Source organism: Eulemur rufifrons, chromosome 2 (assembly GCF_041146395.1).
Source record: "Eulemur rufifrons isolate Redbay chromosome 2, OSU_ERuf_1, whole genome shotgun sequence".
Lineage (NCBI taxonomy): Eukaryota > Metazoa > Chordata > Mammalia > Primates > Lemuridae > Eulemur > Eulemur rufifrons.
The window spans coordinates 57801134-57813945 of record NC_090984.1 but is presented as its reverse complement, the minus strand read 5'-3'; the positions used below and the strand labels follow the sequence as shown (position 1 = coordinate 57813945).

Sequence of the window (12812 nt, the reverse complement as noted above, 5' to 3'; positions counted from 1 at the left end):
ATTAAAGATAAATAAGTTCATTCTTATTCTTATCAAAGATAAGTTACCAACATATTAAATAGTAAATACTTTTACTTACCAAGTATCCTCTATTTCTTTCTGTCTTTCAACTAAAAATATCATTCATTAGTATCTTGTCAGCAATAAAAATTCTATTGTTACTTTGGTGTATAGGATGCTATACTGGTTGTTGGTGCTTTCACACTTTTCTCTTCCTAGAGACTAGTGCAAGAGACTGGGAGGGAACATACTCTTTCTTAAAACATGTGAATTTCTCAAGGTAAGGAATGCTCAAATAAATACTTAGATCTTACAAAAGTTGAATATTCTAAAATATGGGTCCTTGCATGCTAAAATGTTGAGTATAAGTTTTATAATGCCCTTACTAAATGTTATTTTGGGAAAGGAACAATTAATATTTCATATGATCAGAGCAGAACTCAGTGACTGCTGAGGTTGATTACAGAAATAGTTTTACCATGAACTAATTGATTTATTGCACTATATGAACAAACTGAATAAGGGGGATAAATGCTGAGTAAGTATTCATTTGCATATGAGGAAAATTAAGGGGTTTGATCAGTCTTCCTAGAGTTAAAGACACGTCTGCTTAGTTTCCTCATAGAATGCTTGACGTCTTTATTTCTCAGGGTATAGATCACTGGATTCAAGAGGGGGGTGAATATGGTATAAAATACTGAGAGTGCTTTGTCTATTGGGAAATTTGTGAAAGGCCACACATAGATGAAAATGCACGGGCCAAAGAAAAGGGTCACAACAGTGAAGTGGGCAGTGCAAGTGGAGAGGGCTTTGGAGGACCCACTAGAGGACCTCTGTCGAACAGTGACCAGAATGATAGTGTAGGAGATCACCAAGAGGATGAAGCACACCAGGGCAATCATGCCACTGGTTGAGATCATGAACACCCCCAGAATATATGTGTCAACGCAAGCGAGTTTGATCACCAAAGGAAGGTCACAAAAGAAGCTGTCTACTTCATTGGGTCCACAGAAGGGCAAATTCACAGTAAATGCTAACTGACTCAGAGCATGGAAGATGCCAACAATCCAGGAAAGTATCACAAGCCCAACACACATCCTCTGGCTCATGATGGTTAAGTAACGTAGAGGCTTACATATAGCCACGTACCTATCAAAGGACATGGAGATCAGCAATACAATCTCAGCGCCTCCTAAGAGATGTAGGAAGAATATCTGGGTTATGCAGCCTCCAAAAGAGATGGCTTTGTGCTCACTGAGGAAGTCTGCAATCATTTTCGGGGTGGCAAATGAGGCCAGTGACATGTCAATGAAGGAGAGATTGCCCAGCAGAAAGTACATGGGAGAGTGCAGGCGTGGCTCTGATGCGATGGTGAGCACAATAAGGAGGTTCCCCAACACGGTGGCTGCATAGACCATGGAGAAAAACAAGAAGTAAAAGATCTGGAGTTCTGAAGAACTGGACAGACCCCGTAGTATGAATTCGGTCACGGTGGACTGATTGTTCCAGGCCATTCACTCTGATTTCTGAAAGGACATTGACATTTCTGGATGAGAGAACTAGGAAAAAAGTACAGCATTGAAACTCAAAGTGGGATTTTTTGCATAGAATCATTTAGTGGCAGCCACCATCGGGTAGTTCCCATTGTATCTTTTCCTGACTCACAGTGGCCAGATAGTAGCTTTTCCAGATGTTTCAAATGATTCAATTAAAGATTAATTCTTATGACTTAGCAATTTGTCCTATAAGTAAAATGCAAATATTCATAAAAGGAGTGAAAATTAAGGCATTCTAACATTTACTCCTCAGTTTTTGAAATACTTTTAAAATTTCACAGCTCATTGCCAATAAGCTTTGAAAGGAAAGGGAGTGGTAACTTTTTTCAAAACTTCATGATGGTTGAAAGTCTAGCACAAGGAATACTTGAGAATCGTAATTGATTATTAGTGGACATACAATTATGGAAAGGAATGTGGGTGCTAGTCTTTCTCAGTGGCTAGGAAAAGGAATAAAACATGAAGGGAGGGAAAATGGCTACAGAGAAATATAATCTGTTTCAATTTTCTAACAGAGATTGTCAGGAATAAAAGCAAAATAGCCTCTATTTCTTAGTTCTTCCTTATGGTTATGCAGATATTATGAATGACCCTTGTTTTATGTCACCATATGTCATACAGTTTTCAAAGGCTGATGAACATGTTCTGGTTAGAGCCTGTGGAACCTGTACATTTCCGAGTATATTTTAAATAGAAAGACATAAATATCATGGTACCAGAAGCCAGATATTTTGTAAGTGTTGAAATTTATCAGTTTTCACCAAAGCTGTTTGAAACAGAAAACTCTTCCTGTTTCCAGAATTCACGGGGAACAAAAGCAAGACAGGTTCATATAAAAAAGGAAGATGCTAATGAACTTAAAAGAAGTTACATAACATAATATGCTTCAAAAGTTGGAACTAAACTGATTAGGGAATTCTCTCTCACTGAGATCTGAGAAGACTTTACAAAGTGCACTGAAAGCCAGTTGAAATGATGTGTACCTAAAATTCATGACAAAAACCTTTTCATCTTGCCACTAAACCAAGCTTTTGTTTCTCTTTTTTTTTTCTCAAAACTCTGTTGTAACTATACATTCTAAACAGATTGTTCTAAGACTAACCCAATTTACTCATGCAACTACCTACGGCCCTTGGCTCTCTGTTCTGAAGTTTGGTGTCCATTTTTCTATCTCCACATTGTTCTTCCAAAAACTTTTAGATTTCTTTTGCTCCCACCTACCTGATAATAAAAAAACTGTCTCGGCCGGGTGCGGTGACTCACGCCTGTAATCTTAGCACTCTGCAAGGCTGAGGTGGGAGGATTCCTTGAGCTCAGGAGTTCGAGACCAGTCTCTACTAAAAATCGAAAAAAAAAAAAAAAATCAGCTGGGCGTGGTGGAACACGCCTGTAGTCTCAGCTACTTGGGGGGCTGAGGCAGGAGGAATTGCTTGAGACCAGGAATTTGAGGTTGGTGTGAGCTAGGCTGACTCCATGACACTTTAGCCTGGGCAACAGAATGAGACTCTGTCTCAAAAAAAAAAAAAAAAAATTTGCTGTCTCCAGCACAGCTCTCACTTAAATTGGTGTACCAGAAATAGCAGTGACCTGGGACCTCAGAAAATGTGGATTCGAATCTTGTCCTAGGAGTGTGCCATTGGGTAATTTACTATGTCAATTAGTGCCTCCAATTCTTCATATGTAAAATAAGTGGGTTGATCTAGATATTTTAAGATTTTTTCCACAAACATAATAGTACTATAATACTCAACTAGTTCCTGAAAGCAGTGACAATTGCTCTGGAGTGAACTTAGATGACTCCTATACCTAATTTCTGGGGAAAGGAGGCTCACAGTCTTTGAGACCTTTATATTTATAATGCCTGAATTGATATGAATTGATTTTATGAATCACATGGCAAGAAAAAGACCAGCTGCTTCCTGGGGAAGAAACAAAATGTTCAAATTGCAGTGGGAGTTATTAAAACATTCAAGTTGGTCTGGCCATAGTTAAAGATAGATTACAGAATGCGTGAACGCTCATAAGTGCTTTATATACAGAGCATGGGTATGGTGGGATGGGGAAGAGTTAAGAAATTACCTTTATCTTGGACCACAGCAAAGACAAGACAATTAGGATTTATTGTTTGACTTTTAGGGCTGCAAGTGTTATCTCTCTTTCAGTTACTCCATAAATAAATGAAAATAAGGCCTGTGTCTCCCTATTTGGAGAAAAATCTATGCAGTAAATAATAAAATGAATGTTTGAGACTTTACATTTTGTAGCACTCACTTGAATCATTATTGGACTAATGGAAGAAAAGGGAAATGAAAAGTGAAAAAAAATCCGTTTTATAAATTCTAACTCTATAAAGAATATTAAGTGATGATCAAATCTTTAATATCACTTCAAAATCAGAATATAAACCAATAAAATTTATATGTCAGCCCTACTTAAATATTTATTACCAAAATTTTTGTACATTTATATTGTGCTCAGCTTATACTCATAAGGTAAAAAGAAATAATTTGATGAAACTACATTATGTGCTTCTGATGTAATAAAAAGAACACTTGGTCTCAGATTTGGAGGCCTGAGTTTACATTACCGTGCAAGACTTTACTATATTACACTGAATGCATTACAACACTATCATTCTGAGTCTCAGTCTCCTCATTTGTAATGAGAGACATAAAGCAAAGCTTTGGTATATTAGTACATAAAGAGCTACTAAATTAGAGAACAAATAGGTGAACAACCTTGCAAAAAATGGAAAAAGATGTGCAAACGGCTATTAACTATGTATAAGATGCTCAAGCTCTTTCTGATAAGAAAATATGTTAAAATTTCTTTGAGATCCCACTTATCACCTATCATGTCGTAAAATCATTTCTATCAGACAGAAAAATTGTAACACTCTGAAAACCTACTCTAGATGATGCTATATTGAGGTATTACCAGAAGAAATGTGAAATGATCTAACTCCCATGGAGGGGCATTTAAATATCTGTGTGTGTGTGCGTGTGTGTGTGTGTGTATTCATAACTTACATCTAAGGAAAGGGAAATAAGAAGGAATAATAGAGTTTAAATGCTGAAGTGTCAGGTATAAAATCAAAACTTCTTTGAATATATCTGCATTGTTAGTTTTTTATTTTATTTCATCAATATTTATACCATGGGGTTCTACTCAGCCACAAAATCAATGGTGATCTGGCACCTCTCGTATTATCCTAAATAGAGCATTGTTAGTTTTGACTTAGGCTTGGAAATAGAGTTCAACTTGGAAAGAAGAGCTACTATGCATTATGGGATAAGAGATTTGCCATAGACATTAGACCTCGAATAACTGTGCAGGGACTTGGAAAAGTGAAGATATGAAAAAGAGAACTAGCTGTAGCATCAGAGACAGCACTAACCAGTTAATCTAAGAAACCAAGCCCACCTAGCCAACAAAGTAGAGGTCACGAAAGCACGAAAGGGGAGCTGTTAGAAAAATTTATGTGAAGCTGTTACTTTTATGTATCTGCAGCCAAGCAGCCTGAGGCTACTGTTGGTCCTCAAATTCAGCAGTGAGGAAAAAGTTGGATACAGAATGGAGTGGCAGAGAGCAAAACAAAGCTGGAAGCTGCTGGTAGCTCTGCATCCATGTAACAATGATCAGAGAGTAATGACTGCTGCTTTCTGCTGACTCTCGAATTCCAAACAAATTTACTTTTAGACAACTCCAATACAGAATCATGCAGGGAAAGGAATTCTGAAAACTATAGTTCTGAGCTTAACCACTTTGACAAAGGAAAGATGCAGCATACTCCACCCCAGAGTCTACAGGAGAAAATCACGAAGCTGCATTTATTGGGGAGCTTGGCTGATGCTGAAACTTCCAGGATGGTTTTCCTAACATATCTGGTGCTTCACGTGGAGTGGATAAAATGGCTGAGGACTGGCTTGTATTCCCTATTTGGACCTGGTATCTCATCATTCAGTAGTTTAGCCTGAGTTTCCTTGATTAAGAAATATCTCAAGAGTGTGGAAGTAAAAACTGCAGGTCTCTTAAGGGCTCAGCTCTGTAACTCACCCACTATTTTAGCCACATTCTATTGGTCAAAACAATAAAAACTGCTACAAGGCAACAAAGATTCAAAGATTTGAAGGAGATGCAAAATATTCTGGTCATAATTTCCAATCCATTGTAATCTGTGCTTGGACACAATTACTAATATTTATATTCTACCCACATGGACACCCCTGCCTGTCCTTCTCACCTAGAAGTGACATAGCCTCCCAGGGAACATTTGGCAATTTCTGGAAATAATTTTGATTGTCATGACTTAGACAAGGTAAGAGGTGTTACTGGCATCTACTGGGTAGATGCCAAGGATGCTGCATAACATTTTACAATGCACAGGATGATCCTCTACGACAAGCAATTGTCTGCTCCAAAATGGCAGTAGTGCTGAGAATAAGAAAACTTCATTAGTATAAAGTTGAGGTTCATTCATATTTTTGTATGTGTCAGTAAGTTTTTCTTTTTAATAGACGAGTAGTATTTCATTATATAGTATACAACAATTTATCCACCAGCTGATATGTATTTGTTTTTGCTTTTTTCTACTTTTAGACTATCATGAACAAGGTTGCTATGAACATTCACATTTAGGATTTTTTGTGGACTTAAGCTTGCATTTCCTTTGCCTAGATATCTAAGAGAATTTTTACTGGGTTATATGGTAATTGTATATTTCACTTAATGTAAATTGTCAAGCTGTTTTCCAAAATGGTTGTACCATTTTGTGTTTACAATGAAAATATGAGAGTTTCTATTGCATTCTTGATACAAATATTTTCTTCCAGTCAGTTGCATCATTTTTAATTTACTGAACAGTATCATTTAAAGAGCAGAAGTTTTAAATTTTGATTTAGCCCAAGTTATCAAATTTTTAATTGTTTTCTTTTCTATCTTTTTGTCTCTTAGAAATTTTTGCCTAACTTTAGGCCACAAAGACTTTCCTCTATAGTTTATTCTAGTACTTATATAGTTTAAGTCTTAAATTTAGGTCTATATTCGTTTGAAATTAATTTTTATGTAAGGTATAGGATAAGAATTGTTTATCCTTATTTGTATAAGGATTGAGATTATTTATATATTTATGTTTGCATATAAATATCCAATTATTGTAACACCATTTGTTGAAAAGGCAGTTCTTTCCCACTGAGTTATTTTGACAATATATATATTTTTCTTTGGATTCTTCATTCTGTTCCATTCATCTACTTGTCTACATTTAGGTAAATATAATACTATATTGTTTACTATTGCTTTATATTAAGGACTGAAAACAGCATGAGTCTAACAAATTTATCCTTCTTCTAACAAATTTTTTTGGTGATTTTATATCCTTTGGAATTCCTTATACATTTTGTATTTAATTTGTTTATTTCTACAAAAATCCTGCTGAGATATTTATTAGCATGATGTTTAATGCATAGAACAACTAGAAGGTAACTGCCATCTTAACAATATTGTACCTTTCTATTCAGGAGCATATTCTCTTTCTTTCTGTATCACTATCTCTGTCTCTTAATGTCTCTTTGTATTTATTCTATTTATTCTGGGACACAGGAGATGGAAAATAACAATGGTGGAGCCACACATTGACTCTTAAAACTTCTGCTCAGGTGTGGCATATGATACTTCTGTTTATATTACACTGAACAAAGTAAGTCATGCATCCAAGGCTCTGGCAAATAAAGTGAGAGTTATACTCCTCCACAGTACAGGAGGGTCCCTAAGGGATGGGCTATATAAAAAAAGGTAGCCAATTTTGATTTTTAAAAATACAGTGTACCACACAGATTTCCACCATATAATGGTCATATTGATATTATTGATAGTATTCATATTGATAGTATTCAATAAATAAAAATATTCATAATGACAGTTACTTGGAAATATTTTATTAATCACAATCATATTCACATTGCTAGTATTTTAGTCAAAGTTATCTCCTTATATCTATTAGATTTAATAATATCCTGCCTTAAATTTCTCCCTTCTCTGAACTGTCTAAATAAATCTTTATGTTACTGAAATTTCCATACTTATCCCTAAGGCTGAATGAAGAATGAGGACACGTGCTATGAGAAAAAGGAAAGAGAAGTTTATTAATTTGCCAGCAAATGAGGAGGATGGCAGACTCTCGTCTTAAAGAACCATCATCTCCTCTTTAAGCAGAAATATAGGCCTTAGGGGAGTTTTCAGCTTCAGGCTATTGCTGTTTAACTATAGTTGGTGGTTTTGGTCGACCTCATCTCCAGTGAAGACAATCTTATGACCTTTGTCCAGATAATTCTGTTGAGCTCTCTCCTGTGGTTTGATACTAGAAAACAAAGAACATTTTTCTGCCTCTTTGATTATTGGCCTTGGGCAGGAATGCAGGTTTTAATTCCTAAAAATGATGAGGAGTTTTAAAGAGACAACTGGTAAAACATTTTTCCCTTTTTCAGAACTTTACCTCTGTTACAATTAAAAAGTACTGTTGTCAAATCATCATAACCCTGACTACTATCTTACAATAGCCCCTTGTCATCTTTTATATTAAGTTAAGTATATATAATGTTTTAAAGTAGCATTCTTGTTCTTCCAAACTGCTAACTAAATATCTTGCTCCACTGCAAATAAGTTGCACTGTTTATGCCCCACAAGCATTCTTTTTCTTCTGTCAATCAAAATTTTAGTTTTCATTATAGGCCAAATTCATGATGTATCTCTTGCAAGAACATGTTCTTGATTGATTCAGCACATGATAATTTGTCTTTTAACTAAAGTCCAGTTCACCCATGATCTCTGAAGAACAATTGAACTCTAGATTTATTTGGTTGTATTTTCACCAACTGTTTTATTTATAGGTGTTCAATATCTCCAAAGAACTTGAAACTTTGAAGCAGAGGTTGTTATCGAACCAAACTGGATTCCACTCACCCAGCGCAATATGGCCAGACACTGGAGCCTAGAGCTGCAGCAGCAGAAAGAGGCATTTTTATTTGCAGGGTACCATGCAAGGAGAACAAGCAGCAAATGCTTAAAACTTGAACTCTCCCATGTCTTACAAGGTTGGATTTTTTAAAGGTGGGGATACATTTCAGGCAGGCCTGGCCCCAAAAGGCAGGATCTCCTGAAGTAGTTGAGGCACAGGTGGATTCAGAGCAGAAAAGAATGTTAAGATGGGTGTGACAGATCCCTCAGCTGGACATTTAAGGCAAAGAATGGCAGTAAGAGTTCAATTTCTCAATTACCCCTTATCTGCATTTTCCATCCATGGGGGGTTCTAAAAAAAACAACCCAAGAACATGTTAAGATGCCATCTTTCAGTTTCCATAGGGAACCAAAAGACCTCCTATATCTGGCTTGTTGGGAGGGCCATTGTTCTAATCAGTTTGCCCATTCACTTAAAAAAAAATTTTTTTATTGATACGTAATAATTGTACATATTCATGGATTACAGGTTGATTACATCTTGATACAAGCACACAACATACAATGATCAAATCAGGGTAACTGGGACAAGATTCACCTAAAACATTCATCACCGCTTTATGTTGGGAGCATTTGAAAACTTCTAGCTATTCTGAAATACAATAAACTATTGTCACCTATAGTTGCCCAGCCCATTCACTTTTAAAGGCAAGCCAGGTGTCCCAGAACTTCCCCTGAAGGAACTCAAGATTTTCCTTTATTTTCATGCTTGGGGGTCTGGGAGGCCGCTCAGAGGGGGTCTCTGCTTGGTCTACAGTTGAGTGTTTTGGATTTGTTGTCTACTGCCTCTAATACAGGGTTAGAGAAACAAGAGTGCTTATTAAAATTAGTTGACATGATTATTTCCTGTTGCCTTTTGAAATGATTACTTTCCCAACTTTATTCCCTGAATCTCTCAGGTCCAGGTGAAAACAATCATTGTAAAGTCTCGTAAGATTTTTGAAATATCTTTCCTTTTCTCAATAATGCCATCTTTGTTGTTTAATAAATCCCATTGCAAGATGATTTCTTAGTCAATTCCCAAGTGCCTACAACATCCATGTTATCTACAGCTGTTAAACAACTAATGATTCAACTAGGTCATTTATTTATATTTAAATTTACCTATGCTTTCAGTCAGAAACCTATTTAACACTCTTCATAATCCAAAGCCCGAATTCTGCCATAGATCTGGTAAGTAAAGGTGTTTTACAGATGATTTCTCCTGAAGGATTTTAAATGTTTTCCCTTCCCACTTCCCTCTCCTAACCCCTATTTCATGGACCGGAGAGTAGTACAATAGTTTGCATATGTTAGCATATACAAAGAAAGAATTCAAACAGGGGTGGGATGAAAGAGATTGATCTTTGAGTGCCTTCCCATAAAAGTGATGTGATTTATCCTTTAGGATACAGGGTAAAATTTTAAATTGTAGAATTATAAATAGTTGTGGGAGAAACAGACTCATATTTTAATGAAAAAGAAATTGTGACCAAGAAAAGTTAAATGGCTTTCCTTTGGCTATATGACTATATTGTAGTAAATTTGATAATAGACCAGTCTTCTTTCACTGAATGAATATAGGCAAAACTAATTTTCTGTGTGTTTCTTCTGGTTTCAACAAGAAAACTTTTATTTGTGAATATGTTAACAGTTCTCTGGAAATTTACAAGAGTTCTACAACTCTTTATTGAAACCTCACTATAATGTTTAAGAGCCTTAAATGTGATATAAGAGCTTTATATGTGATATAATTTGTATATGTTTTTTCAGTCAGGATATCTTTATGGATGAATTATAAATGACTAAACAGGTATGTGTGTTCATGTGCATGTATGTGTGTGTTTAACACATTGTCAGCATAAAGTAAATGCCCACTAAATGTTAGCTATTATCTTTATGATTATATAGATGAATGGATGGACAAAGAGGTAGGTCTGTTCAGAATGATATTATCTTGGTTGGATTACTATATAGTATCAGAAAATAAAGTGTTATTTTTCAATACCTGTGATTTAAGGGGTATTTTGCTATAATCTCTAATGTAGAATTCTATAATTTCTTTTCAAATCGATATAACAAATGAGAAAGATGGAAAGAATATTTATAAATTTCATAGAGGAAAAAAGGTCTACAAAAGTAGATTCTTAGAAATGAAGCTTTTGCTTCAATTGAATCATACCTTCCTCTTAATTTTTTTTTTTTTTTGAAACAGGCTTCTACCTATGAATCAAGACAATGGATGTGGCTAATAAGTCTACTGTGTCTGAATTTGTTTTGCTGGGGCTTTCTAATTCCTGGGAACTACAGATGTTTTTCTTTATGGTGTTTTCATTGTTTTATGTTGCAACAATGGTGGGTAATAGCCTCATAGTCATCACAGTTATTGTTGACTCTCACCTACATTCTCCTATGTATTTCCTGCTCACCAACCTTTCCATTATTGATATGTCTCTTGCTTCCTTTGCCACCCCGAAGATGATTACAGACTACCTAACTGGTCACAGAACCATCTCTTTCGATGGCTGCATTACCCAGATATTCTTTCTGCACCTTTTCACTGGCACTGAGATTATCTTACTCATGGCTATGTCCTTTGATAGGTATATTGCAATATGCAAGCCCCTGCACTATGCTTCAATCGTTAGTCCACAGGTGTGTGTTGCACTCGTTGTAGCTTCCTGGATTGTGGGAATTATGCATTCAATGAGCCAGGTCATATTTGCCCTCACGTTACCATTCTGTGGTCCCAATAAAGTAGACAGCTTTTTCTGTGACCTTCCTGTGGTATTTCAGCTGGCTTGTGTGGACACTTATGTTCTGGGCCTCTTTATGATCTCAACAAGTGGCATAATTGCTTTGTCCTGCTTTATTCTTTTATTCAATTCTTATGTTATTGTCCTGGTGACTGTCAAGCATCATTCCAGAGGATCATCGAAGGCCCTTTCTACCTGTACAGCTCACTTCATTGTTGTCTTCCTGTTCTTTGGGCCGTGCATCTTCATCTACATGTGGCCACTAAGCAGCTTTCTAGTAGACAAGATTCTGTCTGTGTTTTATACCATCTTCACTCCCATTCTGAACCCAGTAATCTATACCTTGAGGAATCAAGAAGTAAAGACAGCCATGAGGAAACTGAAGAATAGGTTTCTAAATTTTAACAAGGCGACCCCTTCTCATTATTTTTAGTTTTAACTTCTAGTTCTAGTTAGCTTCTAGTTCTAACTTTCTAAGCATTAAGTATCACAGTTTTTGTGACACAGCATTGATCACAATTCTCGAGGTCTTATCAAATTATAATTTCCAAGAACTGGTGAGAGCATGGGTCAGTGCATTTTAATACTATTCTCATGAATGTGTTCAAAATATATTAATATTTGAAATTTCAGAAAAGCAATTTAATGGAAATAATTTTTTCCAGAAGCAAATACTATCTATACAAATATCAGGAGTGATTGTTCCAGTTAAGACATTTAATAATAGTAATCAATTCATTGGAAAATAGGAACAAAAAATAATAAGAAAAAATATAGATTAAAGGAGAATTAGGAGATGATGACAATTACGGTTGGCAACTGAGTTACTCAGTGAGTTGCCCCTAAAATATGACAAATTAGTAAGATTTCTATAATACTTAGAAATTTTTATACTACTGTAGGAGTTTAGCCTCTGATAGAAAAGCAATGATTTTCTATTAATACATACTTCCCGGAGCCACTCCTAAACATTTAAACCAATTCGTGGTCCTTTCTAGTAAAGAAAACCCTGGATATATTTTATTAGAAATTTTGAATGAATTCCAAAGAAAATCCTGTGAGTGTCAGAGTCTCCATAAACCACTTTTACCTCATAAGTAGAGCAATACAACCATGTTACCCCTTTTGATAAAGCAGAATGAGTAGAGAGGCTGGAGAATTCTGCACATCAGAAAATATTATGAAATGAGTTGCAAAACAGTATACTTTGTTTCATGAAGACACCATGGTAGCTTAATTCCTGGGAGGTTAAAACTAGAATTAAATTAAGAGATACATCTTACGATAAATGAATTTATGGAGAGTCTATGCTTTCATTTTAAAGTGTTATATTGCTTTGCATTTTGATTAAATTTACTTTTTCTTTAAATATGTAGGTGTAAAAATAAGAAATTTATGCTTAGCAATACACTGTCAATGAAGTAAGCATGTTTTTGTACACAAATAGGTTTTGTTACTGTTATAAATAAGAGTACAAGGTTCAGTATTAGCTTTAATGTCCTTAAAG

General features: G+C 35.5%; 2 protein-coding genes across 2 annotated transcripts; one reads left to right on the top strand and one right to left on the bottom strand.

Annotated features, from left to right (window-relative positions):
* Positions 1-566: 566 nt before the first annotated feature.
* LOC138377517 (olfactory receptor 4K3) lies at positions 567-1536 on the bottom strand. Its single transcript, XM_069462515.1, has one exon. It carries the CDS (start codon positions 1512-1514, stop codon positions 567-569), a length of 948 nt encoding a protein of 315 aa, XP_069318616.1. The 5' UTR covers positions 1515-1536.
* Positions 1537-10787: 9251 nt separating this feature from the next.
* On the top strand, positions 10788-11738 carry LOC138377513 (olfactory receptor 4K2). The gene has a single exon (XM_069462499.1). It carries the CDS (start codon positions 10788-10790, stop codon positions 11736-11738), a length of 951 nt encoding a protein of 316 aa, XP_069318600.1.
* Positions 11739-12812: the final 1074 nt, after the last annotated feature.

Bases quoted from the DNA above. Each gene is read 5' to 3' on its own strand.
- LOC138377513 (XM_069462499.1), top strand. From the start codon at position 10,788: ATGGATGTGGCTAATAAGTCTACTGTGTCTGAATTTGTTTTGCTGGGG.
- LOC138377517 (XM_069462515.1), bottom strand. From the start codon at position 1,514: ATGGCCTGGAACAATCAGTCCACCGTGACCGAATTCATACTACGGGGT.